This window comes from Trichoplax adhaerens, genomic scaffold, assembly GCF_000150275.1.
Source record: "Trichoplax adhaerens TRIADscaffold_4 genomic scaffold, whole genome shotgun sequence".
Classification (NCBI taxonomy): domain Eukaryota; kingdom Metazoa; phylum Placozoa; class Uniplacotomia; order Trichoplacea; family Trichoplacidae; genus Trichoplax; species Trichoplax adhaerens.
Window position 1 is genome coordinate 7,904,798 of NW_002060946.1, and position 14,939 is coordinate 7,919,736.

General features: G+C 33.8%; 2 protein-coding genes across 2 annotated transcripts; both read left to right on the forward strand.

Annotated features, from left to right (window-relative positions):
• Nucleotides 1-4,725: 4,725 nt before the first annotated feature.
• Nucleotides 4,726-5,802, forward strand: TRIADDRAFT_56070 (uncharacterized protein; the record flags this gene model as incomplete). The annotated part of the gene is made up of 1 exon (XM_002111693.1): nucleotides 4,726-5,802. One exon carries the CDS (start codon nucleotides 4,726-4,728, stop codon nucleotides 5,800-5,802), a length of 1,077 nt encoding a protein of 358 aa, XP_002111729.1.
• A 2,625-nt stretch (nucleotides 5,803-8,427) lies between these two features.
• Nucleotides 8,428-10,376, forward strand: TRIADDRAFT_56071 (uncharacterized protein; the record flags this gene model as incomplete). Its single annotated transcript, XM_002111694.1, has 4 exons — nucleotides 8,428-8,740; nucleotides 9,320-9,602; nucleotides 9,801-9,967; nucleotides 10,111-10,376. 4 exons carry the CDS (start codon nucleotides 8,428-8,430, stop codon nucleotides 10,374-10,376), a joined length of 1,029 nt encoding a protein of 342 aa, XP_002111730.1.
• Nucleotides 10,377-14,939: the final 4,563 nt, after the last annotated feature.

Here is a 14,939-nt window from a genome sequence, read left to right on the forward strand (position 1 = left end):
TAGCATTAGATCACGAAACGTATCTACTAATACTTTAAACTTGGCACTGCTATGACTTTAAACCTGAGCAAAGATCTGTCCCATAGCGCAGTATAGCAAAACATAATTTGATAGCCTTAAGAATGTTTCTAGCCTTCGTTAATGACCGCTGGAGTTACTAGATGCACCTTAATTAGCTAATTTGAGAAGACCTATCTTCTTAATGTAGTATACGCGCATTCTAAATTAGCACCCTATTATAATTTAGCTGCAAACACAGCTTTACAAAGACAAAAATAAATTTATATGTGGCGCTAAGCAAATCGTAAATATGACGTCAATTAATTAATTTTAAATTTCTCAACACAATTTTAGTCATTTTTCTAAAATCTTACTACCTGCGGCCGTACTTGTTAGATGCATTACGTAATTGGACAGACTGCCACACTGTTTGCTTCCGCACAAAGAGACTGAGCTATTTATATGCATCCTTATTGAGCTATTACCAACACTATTGATGCAGTATATTCTCATATCATCTAGTGAGCTAATCTAAAGGATAAGGAAGCTGAATGTCATAAAAGAATGTAAATAAATAGTATTCCTGGGTATAGTTTTGTTAGATTTTAGACTAGCAACTATGCTTCTACGTGAATATCTCCCTGTACTGATTTTTTCAATCTCTTATATACCTTTGCTTATCGGATACGTAACCAAAAACTCGTGCCGTGCAGTAGCCGATAAGAATGAATTCAAAGAATCATGCAATTAGACAATAAGGCGCTCTAGTAATAACTCAATATAAATTCGCAACAGCTTTTAACTACAAGTGTTCTAAAACTACGAAGGCTAAACCTTCATTGTTATTAATTTACATTTCAATACCTACTACAAGTGTCAAATATACTGTATTAGCTATTATAGTCAAAACAGCTTCTTATTGATTGATTGATTCACAGCGCTAAGTCAATATTCTGATTCCGATTCAGTAAACATAGTATCAAATAACCAATCACTCGGGAATAAATCTTGAATAGATTATCGTAGTGTCATGAACTCTTGATTTCAAAACTGCATGTAACTTAAACTTACTTAAAATCAACATTTTTCTCCCGTAAACAATTGATCTAATTTAGTTGGCGATGGTGGAGAATTGTACCTATCGGCCAAACAGTATAAAATACTCGAAAATTCACTTACTTAGTAGAAATTGCTGTTATAACTTTAGAAAGAATCGATAAAAGGATGATGTGGTTGTCCAGTTGTATATAAGTAATCTGATCACATGATTATTTTAATTGTCTATAAAAAAATTTAGTGTAATTTTTTCATGTATGAGTAATACTAGCTAAATATATTATTTTTTAGTCTATAATTGTATTGTATCAGTTGCAAGTAAATTGTGAACAACCGTGAAAGATACTTGTATATCGAGTTACGGTGTAAATTTTATTAACATTTTAATTTGCAATTATTCATTTCTTTATACGCGTATACCATAATATCAAGTTAGCGATGAATAACTCAAGGAGGACTTATAAATCACCAAAATAATTGCTTTTGATTATCATTAGCTAGCCTGCAACGCTAGTAATCATTTTTCTGATTTTTATCTCAATTTAAAAGGAAAGTAATTGTAGAAGGTAAATAAAAATATCTTTATATGTGCATATGATCAGCAGATAGTGTATAAGCATATTCCGTACGTGTTAAAATTCTCTTAGACAGCGACTGATCATACAAATTTGAATAGATAGCAAATCTTTGTGTCATATATTTTTTGTTATTATACTTATTGCAACAGGAGAAATTACTCTTGGATAGTAACCATCATAGAAGATTTAGAAAATCTTAAAAGCTTATATATCTCACATTATCCTTACTGTATCTAACATAGCAATAACAGAAATTATAATTGATCGTTAAAGTTTTAATACCAGCCGGCAAGAAATTTATACAAATTACCTTTGATATCTTTAGAATTGTATGATAAGTTATTCATAAGCGGTAACGGACTTGAAATTTTTTATAAATAGCAAAATAGTTTAATTATTTCATAATATTATTCTATCTATCTTTACCATCAATAAGTAACTATTACTATAAGATAATATATGATATAATCTATTCGCGTATTTGTATACGCGAATAAACCCCTCTGAGAATCAACCAGAATTAAATAAAATCGCTCTACTTACGATTATGGCAATAATATATCCTTTTATAATTAATTGAATGATAATGGTATACAGTGTGAGTATACAGTCGAAATGATTAATTAATTAACTCATTAATATTCAATCTGTCGCTAGCCTTAAAATAGGAAAACAATTCTAAAACTACAGTAATCAAAATAACAATAGAACTTAATTTACATAGTAAATGTTAATCTAACCTATCCCACATCATCAACAATAGGACTGAATTTGAATGCTTGAAAAGTAACGACAACTAATAAATCTACATAGTGGAAATAATAGTTTCTATTACTTCTTTAATGTTTCCGACAACTACGATTTTGAACAAGATATTGTGGCTATCCACTTCATGTAAATAATCGGACACTATATTGTGCTGTATCTAAGGACAATTGTTAAGGTAGAACTGTTGAATTGATTCAATTATCCTTCTCCGTTACTTATTTACTGTCCGGCTATTGCTAGCAGTAGTGAGCAAGGGCGCCGATGGTAACAGCGTGAGAGTCGATTTTCTCTTATTATTTTGTCGTCAATAAAGTAATAACTTTATCGCTCTTCGATGTATTTCCACCGTATTTGTACGTGAAACTGCAAGTTAGCCCTGGATGACAAGCTTGAAATGCATCAAGGTAACATACATGTAATACCATAAATGAAATATATTAAAAATAAATAATTTCAAACCTATAAATATACTCTGATTTCCTGATTCTTGCATGAGGACAGATCGAGTAAATAACGACGATAGTGCATACTTATAGCTTAACTAGAAACTCACTTTAGTCTTGCAGCATCTACAATTTATCGCTAATAACATTACTAAGAATTGGTAACCTGGCGTTGATGTCATACTGAGAGCCTTTAAGTAACATTATAAATTTCTAAATCGCTTTCAAAGGACTCTGTTCATACGATTTTAGCCTACAGGCTTATCTCGAGTAATTAGGATCCAGGAATTAATTGCCTTCTTCATGATAATATATCGCTAAAATATTAATTAAAGCCAGATATATCGTCATTAATTACGAATATCACCGATTTATGACAATGTAGCATTAATTCCTCAACAGAATTTGCTCGGAACATAGAGACTTTCCATTTTTATTTAAGGTTTTTATCACGTCTTTATCGGTGATACGGGATCAATGTTATGAAAAAGCCCTTATTTATAAACTCTACCAATAATTTCTTAATTAATGCTATAAATTGCACTTGAAGATGACTTGAGAGAGAATGATAATATATTAGCTCTATTAATAGTATGCTTTACAACCTTAAATTTCATAAAATTTTAAAATTACCGTTGCCAAACTAAGATATTACTGTATAGACGAAAACCTTTAAAAAATGATAATTTCATATTGGTGGTGGAACAAATTAGACATATACCATCTCAGATGAAGCCGAGTCTCATTTCTAAATTGCTATAACTACGATAAATTTATCAAATGCTATTAATTCTTGAGTTATTGATAATAAAAATGTATTCTTCAATATATCTCATAATAGAATGGATAAATGAGTAAAGGTTGCCGTTATGTATTCTTAGTCAATATGGTACCTATTAGAATCGTTGTCTCACTTTAGGATTGCCTTAATTGAGTTCTTCTATATTTTTATTTAAGTCTACTTAAAATCGTAAAAGTGAAATTTTTTCACTGTTATCCTTTCAGATTACCATTCAACTATGTAACTTAATTAGCACTTTTCTTAAATTACCAAATATTATTGTGTGGAAACTGAAAATAGTCATCAATTTTTCTACTATTCTATTCTTTGAATAAATTGTAATTTAATATTAGTATATTACTACCTATCGTAGTAAAGAGTAATAAAAGTACGTTATTATAATTGTATTGAAAAAATTTGTACGTTTCCTAAATTTATTTCATTCCTCTTTCCTTTTCATTTATTTCAGGTATATAAAATATATTCACATTTATTAATGATGCCGACTTGCTACAGCGTAACGTTTTAGATTTATTCATAGATTAAAAATGATGGAACTAAATAGATAGCCGTGATAAGGAATAGTAGCTACAATAACAGCCTTCTATAATTTACTGCAGTATATCGCTAATTTATGACTTTCTCGTTACATACAATAATATTATTTCAATTATTCAATTTTTTTACATCTATCATATTTCTTACTAAGTAAATAGCTCGATCAAGAAACTGATTATATATATTAGCTATCATTGCTATTAAATTGATTACTAAATAATGATATTTCACTTTATTAATTCGGTAATTCTTGTATAAATTGATAATCTAATAATAATATCATCGATCTTTTCAATTTTTCTTCTCCTTAAGACGGAAATTGCTCCAATCTTTACCTATTACAATGTACTGGAAAGAAAGGGTAATAATTCATAATCCGATTACCTTCATGTCAAGCTACATCATCAGCCTTAAAACTCTCCTTGAAAAAGACTAATAAATTTCAATCTAAAGATTTTCATTAAATAGTCGTTCTCACATAACCTCATAACTAAACTATTTCTAGTTGTATCGTTTAAAGTACTGAAGTCTTTTCATTAAAATGAACAGGTCTTGCAATGATGACAACCTTACGGCACCAATATCTTATGCTGTTACTCTGGGTGTCGCCTACGGTGTTATATTTGTATTTGCGGTTATAGGTAATCTCAGTTTAGCCATCGGGATTATTCAAAACTGGAGTAAAATGAAAACACTAATGAATGTGTTAGTGGTCAATTTAGCTATATGCGATTTGGGATTAGCCATTATTGGCATGCCTTTTACTGCAGTTCATGATATTTACTTATACAATCCCCTTGGCGCTGGATTCTGTTTTGTATGGTTAATCGCTATGGTTGCATTTTGGTCAGCTAATATGATAACAGTAACGGGAATTGCTATTGAGCGTTTTGTTAAAATTATTCACCCGGAAAAAGCCAAGCTACAAGCCAAAGGTGGTATTATCTTGGTAATCATATGTTGGATTATATCATTCGGCATGGCTATTCCATACGCACTTGATATTGTTAATCATTATGATAATCGCCAAGATCGTATTATATGCTATAATATCCAATCCAATTTGATTGGTCGTCGGGCATTCATCATCTTTGTATTTGTGTTCTTTTTTATCGTACCCGTTTTGGTCAATATCATGCTCTATTCCATGATTGTCTATTTCATCTATTCTAAAGCAAATGAATTAAGATCTAGAAGTGAGAATCTGCGCAAAAGAAATAGTAAAGTAGTTACAATGTTAATGATGGTTGTGGCGTTATTTATATTATGCTGGTTTCCATTTCATTTATCACAATTATTACTGAAATTCGAGCCACAAACTTTGTGCCCATTAAGTGGTCGAATTTTTATTGCCATTTGTAATTGGCTAGCGTTATCTCATTGTATGGTTAACCCTATCATATTTGCTTCTCGGAGCGAAATTTATGGTAAGGTAATGGCGGGTGTTTGTAAACGTGGAAAGAACCGAATTCATATTTCGCCATCTGTACTCAATACTGATACGCACTCTGCTGCTGCTAATAAACAAACCATTAGAAAATATAGCCTTAATGACGATCGAAAAAATCGAATACAACCTGTGAAGTTGCGTCGTTCCGCAACTGTACAGAAATTTTAATCACTGGCTAGACTGATAGCTTATTACTTTTTTTATCGGTATTAAGTACTTCATACAACAATCTGCGCACGGTATTTAGTGTTACTAAATTAAAATTGAAGCTTGTTTGAGACAGAATTTAGCTGACTTTTTATTCATTCGCTTTAATTATAATACATTTTAACTAGGCTAGAGGATTACAATTCGTATCTGAGTATAGTTTACTTGCTTGATCATCTACTCTTATTCACCTTGAACTGGCAAAGATAATGTAAATAATGATCACCTTATTTGTTATTGAGTAATATATAATTATCCTTGACTCATCGTTATATCGATCGATGCATAAAATTGAACCCTTTGCCAATTGGATAGACCTCTCTTTAGAGCAGTCTTTTGTTAAATGGAGGTTACCCAAAAATTACTACCGCTATTACAACTGCACATACGTCGAGATTTTTCTCATTGATTAGCACTTCCTGAAGTAGTTAGAAGGAAGCAAAGGTGTAGAATATGTATACTTACAGCATTGAATTGAATTAATTAGTAAGACTTCTAATTAATTTTGATGGATAGCATAAATATGATCGATGTCATATTTATATATTTAATTGCAAAATTATACGTTGTGTGGTCCAATATAGGTAAGCAAAGAAGTTTTATGTTGCGATTCTTACAAATCACTTAATTTATCAGTGAGGCAATGTCTGTTCATGTTTTCTATTTGCAAGATAGATTTGGTAACATTTCCTAGTCTTGATTATTATTTAGTAACCCATAGCTCATATCATAGCTTTGGGTTATACTGTCCCTGGGATACTCAAAACTTAAAAATTTTACTATTTTGTAGCTCTTGTATCCGTTACAGATTGAAAACTTATTGATTGCGATATCATACGCAGTATCTGAATAATACTTTCTGTTACCAATACTTCCAAATCTGCATATACTGTATAAATTCGTAATTTTTAACAATTTTTTTTGAACTCTATGTTATTTAAATTAAATCTATGACTTTGTAATTTACTCGATATGTAACTCTAATAAGTTTTTACACTGGTACAATATCCAATAACTTACGATAGCAGATTTTGCTATTCTTACACAATGGATATCATGAAATTGCTATTTTGTCAAGAGAACTGTAAATAGCCTTGATTCCTTGCATACATTGTAATTCACTTACGATTAATAGGTAATTTACAATTGTAATCTCTAACAAACTATAATGAGCTTGAGAAAGTTAATGCGATGTTTTCATTGTGTGCGAGATGATCAAAAGCGCACTTAAGCTACCTGCAATAAACTCATCATAAAAAAATAAAGTAAATTCTATTTGCTATTTTATTCTCAAGGCGCATCTTCTCATATACTCTTCTTAGGATATAATCGCTTAAGAAAGTACCGTACTATAAGTTAATTTTTAATGCTGATTATACGTTCTGTAATGTTTGTGATTATATTTATAACTGAGTATTTATTTATAAAATACAGTTAAGGTATTAGGACATGCTTTAGAGCAGTAGTTATAGTCGTATCCAAGACAACAAGAAAACGTATTATTTTTATTTCTCATTTAAACTATAACTATATGCTAGACCTATTCGTGATCGATATATCGAGAGTGAAATCAGGATAGGCTATACTCCGTGTCAATTTTCTTCTACCAGTTCGATCTTAAAGCCAAAGTAATAATTTTACTTTGTGATCATCCATAACTGAGAGTCAATTATAGAACCTTCTATGCTAATGGACAAGGAACTGTACAAAATCTACTTCACAAGCGAAAAAGGAAAAGACGTATAAAATAAAATTAATCATGTAATTAAGCCATGGCAGGGTGTTGGAAAATTTAGACTTTCCACCATACTTTCTTGCCTTGCAGTACAGACGGACGCTAAGCCTAGATGATATTATTGCTACTCATAAATAAATAAATACTTATTCGTTATACTTTTTGTATACTAAAGTCTACCGTGGAATAAGCATTTGTCGAACTCTATGGTAGCACTTGGTCCTATACTGCTTTCTATCTGATATTTTCAGTGCCTACTTATTCATCGCCAAAATTTGATATCAAACGTAGTCCAAATTATTTGCATTCTCCGATATACTATATGTCCGTAAGAATATTGAGTCATAGCTAATGTAATCTACTACAGTTCTTCTTAGTATTGGATACAATGCTGTACGATATTATCAAGAAGAAGCTATAGCAATTGTACTTATCACCTTGTCTATTGGAGGACTTATGAAAGCCAAGCTAATTCACCTGTAATTGCTCAGGAAAACATCTGAGACTTCGCCTAAAGTAGTTTTCGAATTGTAGGAAGCTTTCTAACTAATCTCGCTAGCCAAGTATTCCTTTAAATGGATCATGTAGTAGTGGTCAAGTTACTTAAATCAACACTCTAGTTATTACAAATTTCCGTTCTTTCATGATCAGTAGCTGTTTAAAAATTAAAATTGCTTGAACATCCGTTCATTCATCTGTCATCGATGTACCTGTCCTTGCTCAAGCGAGTTGCCTTTAGCAGAGGATTGACCAAAATCTATACAAGAACGTTTATGTTGATGAGCCTTGCATCATGTTTAAATACGCATAGTAGATTAGCAACTAACGTTCGGGAAATATCACATTTAAACATGTCAGATAATACCGAATCCATCAAACCAGACACTAACGATGATGATATCATCCCTTTGGATAGTACGATCTTGTCAACGGCTAGTGAACATGGAAGTTCGCAATCGAAGACGAAGCGAATTGATGAAGTTTCACTGTCAACAAATGGTTCGACGATGTCATCGTTGCCTCTTACCTTCGCCAGCGATGCTCGTAACAGCGAAATTTTAATTACACAAGACCAGTCAAACATGATCGAAACGGTCACAGAGACTGATCTAAGTTGCCCTGCTGAAGTACCATTCTCGCAAGAATTACTTTACATGGCTGCAGGTAAGTACAGTAATTTTTACAGTTTGTATTTTATCGAGAGTATGACGGTCATCCAAGACAGAGGCTGCAATATGGAGTCGCGTTCATGTTCCAAGAATTTTTTTCTAAACTTGCAATATTATATAGTGTCATAAAACAGCTTTCGTGATCGTTCCTGAACTAAACTATCTACTCTTAAAGGTTCCCCGACTAACTCCGGAGATCCTCAGTAAAGGAAAACTAGCTTATTCCTATACTATAGAAAACGATGCCATGGTGGCCATTTGCACTGTAGATTATGTTACAGCATGCATATTAATAGTTTAGGTGTAAAGGAAACACTCGAACAGATTGATATATTGTATGAATTCTCTGCATGATAGCCGAGTAGTATTGGATGTGTAGTTTGTTACTGCATATCAGCCAACTCACTCTGACTAAGAACGCTTCCTTAGCGATAGACAGAGAAGATATTATTTATAGCTGCTTTTATATTTACTTTCATAGCTGGAAATTTATTATTTGTTGTCGGCAATACTAGTAAATTGCGATTCTTCTCAAAATATTTATGATCTTACTTACTGTACTTTAACGCATTAGCTTTACATGAGGATCAAGGCTTGGTGTGCGATGAACCGAATGTGTCAGCAGAACATGGCGACAAGACGTCAAAGAGAAGGAAAAGAAAAAAAGCGAAACGCGAACAACCCAATTACTTTATTTCTTTAAGACTGTATAATCGTAATATTCGTCAAGAACTCTCCAAAATTCAGGGGGAAATGATAGCTCAGGATGAACGACTAAAGTTCGCTGCTGTATCTCCGGCTAAAATTCATATCACCCTTTTTGTAATGGCTTTAAATACAGACGAAGAAATTACCAAGTTAGTTGTATTACGCGTGGCGATGTCTTAAAATTATGATTAGTAATCTGCTAATATCGCTATAGTCGATGATTGATCGGATCAAAGAATTGACCAGTCGATTTTGATAGCGTTCTAGCAGCATTAGTGGCGTAATATCTATGAAAGCGGCATTAGCAATTGTAAAGGAACTTGATCAAAACAATTCTTCTTTTACAGAGCGGAAGTTGCCTTGAAAAGTGTAGAGATGGAATTGCAGGAATACGTATCACAACGTGAACAATCTTCTTCAATATCAATTGAAAGCATTTCACATTTCAATCAAGGAGTTGTTTTTGCCCAAGTCAAAGATGACGTAGGATTCGACATGCTTAAAACGATTCGAGGTAGATTAACTTTCAAATTTGATATTATTAATACGCACCTGTAAATAGGAGGTTATATTTCGATTTGTGCAGTTTTCAGGTACACCGCTGTGAATTTCTCCACGAGTTGTAACTCATTCTAATTGTGAAATATCTTTCTATAGCTAAAGTGCATAAACTATTCCTGGAAAAGAACCTAGCAAATTGTGATAGCAAACCGTTCAAACCCCATGTTACTATCTTCAAATTATCTAAAAATCCCAAGAAACTGAAGAAATTAGGTATAGCTAAATTAGACCCAAAAACTTACGAAAGCTGGAAAGATCATCATTTCGGAATTGAAAAAATGCGAGGTCTTCAATTATGTTCTATGCTTTTACCACCTGAAAATGACGGTTTCTATCGATGTATAAGTACTATTGATTTTTAATCATCCTCCTTTTAATTAGTTCCATATTGGTAATCGTGCACATTTTTAAAGATCTTTCAGAATAATATTAAGTTCAAGTACAACATGTTAACATACTTATGTTATGTAATGTATATAGCTATTTGGTTATCGCGAACATTACTTTAAAGTCTACCATTTTATCGTTGAAATTAATAATAAATTATCGTTACTCTGTACACACTCAGGTACTGCTATATCCAGCCAAGTCGTCAAATACGAGTCTCAAGAGTGCTTTCTTATATGATAAAAGTAATTGATAGCATTCATTTTATGCTGTTACCTAATTTAATCCAATACGATTGCAATCAGTCGCATACTTTTCTAATCTGCTTTCACTAAATTTGTGAAATCAGTAAGTTTGTTGCCCTTAATAATTCACTTAACTGGGAATATACCATCATTATGATATATTTTAAGTTAAGTTAAGGCAATCCATTTCAGCTACAAGTTGCATATAAAACTATAAAATGTATTATAGACTGATAGAGATACTTCACTTAGGACAAGAGTTTTCAACTGTTTAATTGTGTGTACTCGGGTATAAAGTATTTGTATTGTTTTGGTTGAAATCCGTACTAATCTAGCTAGCCCAACATTTAATAATTGCAAGATCCTAAACATTGCAGATAGACTTTAAAAGAGTAACTCTTGAAAGTATTCCTTTATTCTTAAAATAATTTGCTGTTTGCTAGCATTCAGTATTTCTTGCTTTGCATACATTACGTATTGTGACAAATGATAGTCAATTTCCTTGTTTATCATTTTCTGTCGTATATTACCTTACTGTACGAGAATACCACCATTCCATCATCATGCGCCTTACTAGCAAAGGATACATTGCAAACCATAGCATAAAATGATAGTATGACCGAGTAATTAAAATAGTGAGTGTAATACAAACTCTATAAATTGATTTCATATTAGAATGAGAAATTATTTGAAAAATACGAGTCAAAGAGGAATATTTTATAAATTTTGAAGAAGATTTACGCTACCCGCGACTGTCTATAACAAGCCCTAGATCAAGCAAACGTTGTTTAAATTTCAACACAGACTTACATCAGGTAGGTTTAGACAAGATCAAATAAATAGTAATATGCTTTAATCAGGTATGCCCTTGTTAATGTAAAAGATAATATGAATTACTATAAGGTTCATTTTTGTGATGGTGATTTCTCCACAGTGTAGAAATAATTTAAAAGTAAAGTGTGTAAACGAGAAATTAAATCGTTATGCCTTCAATTCTACCACAAGCATAGACTAACATACGTATATTCAATATCAGCAGTAGTCCATTTTTTGTCTGCTTTCTACTGGTATTGCATATCAGGTTGTAAATTGATTGAATTCAGTTAATGCCGAGTATTATCATCCGAAAGTATACTTTTAAAGCGTACACAACATATGCAATGGACATCAATGGCAAATTCAAATGAGCTCAGGTCATACACATATCCAGTTTACTACTCGTATAAAGTAGAATAATGGCATCAATACAACGTAGGCTAAAACGGAAGATTAGCTCTGGTAAAGGATGCATTTGCTAATCTAGCTCGATCGTAGACGAATAATCCAACACAAATAATACATACAGTTATGATAGAAAACCATGACATGGCGTAGCCAAAGATAATCCAAGCAATCAACGTTGTCATGGATAATTTAATAATCTGAATGAACTGAGTTGATATTCGAGATGATTGAAAGAAAGTGATGAAGTGGAGGAGAATCCAGGCAAAGATTAATGTTGCATTCAATATTACTAAGACAGTATAAGATAGGCTGATAACGCTTGATAACTTCCATACAATATTGTATTCAAAGAGGATACAATAAACCAAGACGATGCCACAACTAATACGCGTGGTTGCATGAAGTAAGACCAACGAATCGAGCATGACTTGATGAGCTAAAGCATTCAATAAAATCAAGCCAACACTGCTGAAGACCACGTAGAGCGCAGTGAATAGAAAGGATGAAAATGAAATTGTTTCTTGACTAATAAAGCATAAAATGACACCAGCCATAATGATACCATAGGCAACGTACATGATCGGACTGATACTAGGTGCTCCTTTAATTTGGCGTAGTAGTATGGTGATCAATGGTATCAATGATGCAAAAGCTTCAATAAATTGTACATTGGCTACCGACAAGGCCAAATATAAGGTAGCACAAATTTGCGCTTGAACAACAGCGTAAGTTAATATCTGATTATTCACCTTAGAAGGCCAATTGAATTCACTGTCTAAGGATTTACTACTATAAAACTGGCCAAATTTACTATAGCATAGCATCACATAGGAAGCCAAACTTACTACAGTTAGTAATACAAAAGTATTAAAAAACGGATAGTGATTGGATGTAATATGCATTAGCCATTTACTGGTGTTGATAAATACAACATGGATAAAGACGGATAGCGCCAAGGAGACTTTGGGGCTGTGCTCTAAAGTAGTTAAGCGTTGCATGATGAAGGTTTACAACCGACTATTGAAGATGGAGAGGAAAAGATTAACAAGACACATAAAGTAATGAATCCAACATCCACAAAAAAGATATTGATTTTGAATAAGAAGCAACAATGAATGAATGCTGAAGAGAGAGATTGAAAGTTGGCAATCAAAACAATCAATCCTTTGATTCTATACCAAGTTGCAACTGTATTGGAATCTATCGACACTGATCACTCCTATCGTTGGATGACTTCAAGAGAATGGCGCAACCTTATCGTCTTTTAAAAGACAGAGAGCATTGGCTTAAAGTAATCGTTTGCTAGTAGTGGATTTTAGCCAATATTGTTGGAGTGAGTTCTGAGCCAGCACGAAGAGGGGCCACAGCAAATCAATCGACTCCAATCAATCAAATCTGTTGCATCGGATCGATGCCACGCAAGACGGAAACAGCAGTGCCACTGCCCATTTTGCTTCCAGCCTCAGTACCGTGCATACTTTACGGTACCGAGTAGTCTGTCTGTCTGTCTGTATGATGGGTCTCACTTCAGCTTCCAGTCGAGTACAGTACATTGTACGCCCAGTGTACACTGTACAGTGTACAAAACTTCCAGTCTGTACTGTACGGTAAATCATACAATGAAAAAAAAAAATGATGTTGTTTTGGACTAACATTGAATGTTTGTACATTTAACAAATGTACATTTTGTTGTACAGTACTGTACTAACATCATTTGTCATTGGAGTACTGTACAGGTAAAAGGAAAGAAAATGTTTTAAGGTTCAACTGGCACTATGCTAACGTTAATGTCAGTCTATTATGCCAACGATGAGTATCAGACATGAGCCATAGAGCATTGAGCAGGCGTACTACCGGCATGACGGTGACAGTACACTCGTGTCAGACTACCTCAAAGCAGTACAATACACAGAGCGCAGTGACGTTACTTACTCTACTCTACTATGCCAACGATGAGTATGAGACATGGGCCATTGAGCATTGAGCAGGCGTACTACCGGCATGACGGTCACAGTACACTAGTGTCAGACTACCTCAAAGCAGTACAATACACAGAGTGCAGTGACGTTACTTACTCTACTCTACAGTCTCTACTATGCCAACGATGAGTACAGTATGAGACATGATCCATTGAGCATTGAGCAGGCGTACTACCGCCATGACGGTCATAGTACACTAGCGTCAGACTACCTCAAAGCAGTACAATACACTGATTGCAGTGACGTTACTTACTGTACTCTACAGTCTCTACTATGCCAACGATGAGTACAGTATGAGGCATGAACATTTGAGCATTGAGCAGGCGTACTACCGGCATGACGTTGACAGTACACTCGTGTCAGACTACCTCAAAGCAGTACAATAGACATAGTGCAGTGGCGTTACTTACTCTACTCTACTATGCCAACGATGAGTATGAGACATGGGCCATTGAGCATTGAGCAGGCGTACTACCGGCATGACGGTCACAGTACAGTACTGTACACTAGTGTCAGACTACCTCAAAGCACTACAATACAGTACACAGAGTACAGTACGTACTGTACAGTGACGTTACTTACTGTACTGTAGTCTACTCTACAGTACTGTAACTACAGTATGCCAACGATGAGTATGAGACATGAGCCATGGAGCATTGAGCAGGCGTACTACCGCCATGACGGTCATAGTACACTAGCGTCAGACTACCTCAAAGCAGTACAATACACAGAGTGCAGTGACGTTACTTACTGTCCTCTACTATGCCAACGATGAGTATGAGACATGAGCCATGGAGCATTGAGCAGGCGTACTACCGCCATGACGGTGACAGTACAGTAGGGTCAGACTACTCATCTGTCTCTACTGTACGTCTCTACCTCTGCTTTGTTGAACGACATCGAGTCTTGAAGCACTTTGGCCATTGGTGTGCAGCTGCAATCTTCGCCATCGTTAAAGCCTTTTCCACTTATTTCCTACTTGATACTGATTTGACGTCGACTATCTTCTGACTATCCCAATGAGTTTATTCTCTTTTATCAGTGGCACTAAGCCGGAAAAACAACAGAGTGCTAAGGAAACGGTAAGAAA